At 42.8% G+C, this 4,447-nt stretch overlaps 1 protein-coding gene across 1 annotated transcript; it reads right to left on the reverse strand.

Annotated features, from left to right (window-relative positions):
* Positions 1-784: 784 nt before the first annotated feature.
* On the reverse strand, positions 785-4,163 carry LOC137941088 (uncharacterized). Its single transcript, XM_068786340.1, has 2 exons — positions 1,287-4,163; positions 785-1,201 (listed from the first exon to the last, which is right to left on the reverse strand). Exon 1 carries the CDS (start codon positions 3,053-3,055, stop codon positions 1,304-1,306), a length of 1,752 nt encoding a protein of 583 aa, XP_068642441.1. The 5' UTR covers positions 3,056-4,163; the 3' UTR covers positions 785-1,201; positions 1,287-1,303.
* Between the last annotated feature and the right edge of the window lie 284 nt (positions 4,164-4,447).

Raw genomic sequence — 4,447 nt, forward strand, 5'->3', positions numbered from 1 at the left:
CATGTTCCAAGCATGCATATCCATTTTTTAAAGCATGTGTAGAAAAATCTATTTCTTATCTAATTCCAATCTATTGGGGTTGTTGAACTAGTGGAATTTTCAAAACTTGGATGACAAAACTTTTGTGTTCATTTGTGGTGTGTGAATAAAATTTCTTTACTTACGTTTGTTATTGCTTTAAATTTTCTCCATACACAAAGTCTAAAATTTTCATTTCGTTGTCATCTATTCTCTTTTTTGTCTACGAGATGAAGGAAAAAGAGAAAACTCAAGTTTTGATTTAGGAAAAATGTAGACATCTAAAATGGAAATGCACAATGCACAAATATGGAGAGAGATATTTCCAAAAAAATTCTGTAATTTTTAGGGATTTAAACCTCTTTTTAGTTTTTATATATAAGGTTTTGCAATCGTCGAGAAAAGGGGAGGCGAGGGAATTTTAACTGAGTGTTGAATCCCAACCAAAAAGTCATTCGTTACAAAAAGGTGGCCCATTACGCATGATAAATCAGTTTACAATCATCAATGATCCTTAGGTCAGCTTTTTGTAAATGGGCAAAATAATGACTAGTTTGACTCGATTAAATATCCCACTGCACGTTCACTTGATAATTTAATGAGCATGTTACGGTCCCGGATCTGACACGTGGATTCTTTGGGAGGATCTGCAATCTGCCACGGGTTACGAGTCTTCCAAGCATTACCATAGGGGTAGTAGGAAGACATGGAGAAGACAAAAACGAAAGATCAAGCCTAAGGGAAGCTTGAAAACCCTAGAGCTCGTTGAGGAGAACTCTAAGCCTCTTTACTCTAGATTTAACCTAATTCTTAATACTTCAATGCTTCCTTTTCTCATTACTCTTATCCCTTAAATAGGGTTCACCCTACTAGGGTTTAATAAAATATTACAGAAATATCCCTATAAATAAAATATTTCAAAAATATCCCTATTAATAAATAATTCCAAAAATACCCCTATGGCCTAAACTGAAATAAAATAAAGTAAATTAAATAAAACAACTAAAATAATAATGTTATTGCGTACATAACATTACACCCCCCTTGGAAGACGAGCTTGTCCTCAAGCTCGGAAGTAGTGTCTGTATGCCGACGTCTCCACCGGTGCCATAGTAGCATCCGCGATAGCTATGACCCCCTTCAGGATTTTTTTTTTTTTTTTTTTTTTTTTTTGACCTACTCGCTGCAATTCTCGCTTATGTCAGTATCATGCAATGAAGAGGTTCCAAAACCAGGTTTGATAACTGGTGGTAAACAGAGTCTACTACCTCTGCAATTTCATTATTCAGGCCAGCACTGGATCAAATAACAGCCCACAGAACCTTGGGAGGGTGCTGGTTATCTTTGGCAAGGCGCTCAGACCGGCATGGGGCTCTTGTCTGGATCTGACCTGTTGACAAACCCATGGCCATATCAGCAATAAAGGTATCCTCAGTTCCATCACTCCAGTGACTGTTATCACACCCCAGCCAGTACGTTTGGACATCTGACCAACCTCACTGCTCTCTATGACTGAGCCAATATGGTTGACCTTCAACAGAAGAGCATTGCACTCCTTGTCCTGGATTGCTTTCTCCACACGCTTTGAGTTAGTAAGAAGAAATAGATCTCCAACACTCTGAACTTGCTCCCTAATCTCCTTCGTTAGCTTGTTGTAATGTTCCCACACAGCCTTAGCAATTCGATCCGCAATAGACACAAGTGGGTAGTAGGCCACAAAGGACTTGTAGACAGTCTTTAAGTTGTTTCCTGAAATTTTCTGGGAGCTATCATGGTTTGCCACTTTGAATTTCAAATCATATGACGTATCCTCATGGTCAGAGAACTCAGATGCAACAACATCCATGCCAATCACCATCTGGCCAGGATATCCGGTTATGGCTCCATGAACAACACTATGGGCAAGAAGAATACAGTAGATGTTGTCTGATGCATTAGTAAGAATTACACGGATCATGTAAGTTGGATCAATATACTGCAGGTTTATTGCTGTCTTCTGACTTTTTGAGAAATGATCCTTGACTTTTTGAGACAGCCAGATGCCAACATCAAGGAGTAAACAATTCCCTGATGCATCTTTTGTATCCATATGACTCATGCTGTGAGCAACATACTCCTGCCCAGAACTTTCTGTTAATTCAATGACAATATGCCCATTTTCTTTAATTCGCTGCTTGGCAAATTCAGAAAGTCCACCTTCCCCTTCTAAGTAAAATGGAGACTCTGGATTTAAGCAACAATCCACATGTCGGCTTGCCAAAGTAGCATTCATAGCTATAAACCCACTGTGACGACCTAGAAGTTTCACAATTTTCCTCGTCCTTGCCTGTACAGGAATGCTTCCAAGCTCACTTGCTGCACCATGGCTAAAACCAGCCCCCTGGAACTGCACTCCTTCGAGCCACTTGCAAACTGGTAAAGATTCGTCCCCCAAACGTTCAACATATTGATTCTGCATGATCCATGTTAGCTCTATAATGGAAACTCGTTCAAGAACCAGGATGACAGTTTTAGCATCATCTGCATGCATCCACAGGAAGAAAAGTGGCATTATCTCCACTCCCAATAGACACTCCCAGCAGATTGTTCCTGCCAAACCACCTTCTGGACAACTATAAAAGGGGAGGAGCTGCAGGTAGCCACCACCACACTCCAGTTGCTGGTCATGCTGGACAGAAAATTGAATATCACCACTGTGGTTCCCATAAATAAGCTGCTTTAGAACATGTGATTGAACACTCTGCCCTGCTTGTGTGGCTTGCAAAACACACGTCAATATCTGATCCCTTGGTATTCGCATATGATCAACCCGTAGGATACCATTATCCAAGGTATTGGAAGCTCCATATCCAAATTGCATTCCCATATCACAAATAGTACTACCTGGAAGGGAGGATTGCACAAGAAAACCATTCACTCCATGCTCCTGTCCATCGATGATTAGCTGAGCATAGAGAATATCATGTGTTGAAACTTTACCCATGCCACTGTGCTCATCAACAGCTAAATATACCCTTCCCCCAAAAAATTTCAGCATCACATAAAGCACAAAGAAATACGGAACCTGCACACTGGTCTCCTCAATTGAAAAATTAAAAAGCTTCCCATTCTCAAGTGGACAACGAATAGACTCACTGGTGCTGTGTACAGCAGCAGAACAACCAAGCCAAGCCGAAATTCCAACAATAGTTTTATGCAATTCATAGTTAGGTGGAACACCAGAAGCCTTGGTCTTGGAAACAAAGACCTTCCGTCCAAGTTTGAGCTTCAAATTGACTACCCAATGAATTTTATCTCCCTGGAATCCAGAAAAGGAAACCGCCCCTCTGCAATTTGACAATTCACCTTCGCACAGCTACTGTACGCATCCACAGAAAAGCAAACCCACCAAAAAAAAATTTCCCAATGTTCCCAGAAAATTAGTTTTACAGATTCTAGCATCCTCCCAAAAATTTGATCTCGACTGGCATAGATCCAAGCCGAAATTCCCGCATTTGGGCTCTGGTTCGTGGCTTCTCGAAGCAGAGAGCTTTGTTCCCAGTTTTCGAGCAGTGTTGCTGCTGCTCAGCACCTTGGAGGCCCTTCAACCGCAGGGAACCACGGATTTTAACATAAAATAGATGGCGCTTCAAAATCTTACCCCAAATTTTGTTGGATATGGTTCCTCGCTGTGCTTCTGAGGGCAAGGGTGAGGCTGAGGATGAGAATCCGGAAGCCAAAGCCCACTGGATTTGTTTCCGATGGCGCCGACGGAGCCTCCTCCGTGTCCGGTGGCGAAAGGCAAACCTGCGCTGATGTGGCGAATATGGCAGCCGCTCGTCGGCCCGTTCCGGCGGAATTTGTGCCCCATAAAGTTCCAGTTCAGCCAGTGTCGTGGTTTTCTTCATCGATGGAAGATGTATGGCTTTGTGGGAGACAGGGGAGGGGAAAAACCCTTCCGATGTGCACAATTTGGGGTTGCCGTCGTTTGATGTCTGGGTCGAAATAGGTGCCGAAATATATTCCTTCTGCAGATCGGGATGGTGATCGACTCATTTTGGTGTGCTTCCAGATTTAAGGTCTCCCCCGATCTGACCAACGCCAACGATGTTGTAGCCGAAAACCTCTCTGATTTTCCCAAATCGTCGTCGTTGTTCGGCTTTGAAATTCCGTGTGCGGAAATTTTAATTTGTCGTGACCCAAAGCCTCTCTGCCTATCTGATATTGACCCCAAATCCTCTGCAGAGGCTTCGGGTGCTCGACGGGACAAAGTGGTAACTTGGTCACCCGATTTCCCATCGGAGATAACTTCTCCGGCGAAGGCCTCTCGATACTCTGTTGTTAGCCAATACTTCACCCAGGCATCACGCCATTTCTGTATCTCTTCCACTGCAAAGCCATTTGCAGCCATTTCACGGACTTGTCTTTGCATCGCCAAACATGGGTCTTT

This window comes from Aristolochia californica, unplaced genomic scaffold (assembly GCF_029961685.1).
Source record: "Aristolochia californica isolate CCGP_79_NKW_82.1479 unplaced genomic scaffold, dmAriCali1.0.hap1 SCAF_9, whole genome shotgun sequence".
Classification (NCBI taxonomy): Eukaryota; Viridiplantae; Streptophyta; class Magnoliopsida; order Piperales; family Aristolochiaceae; genus Aristolochia; species Aristolochia californica.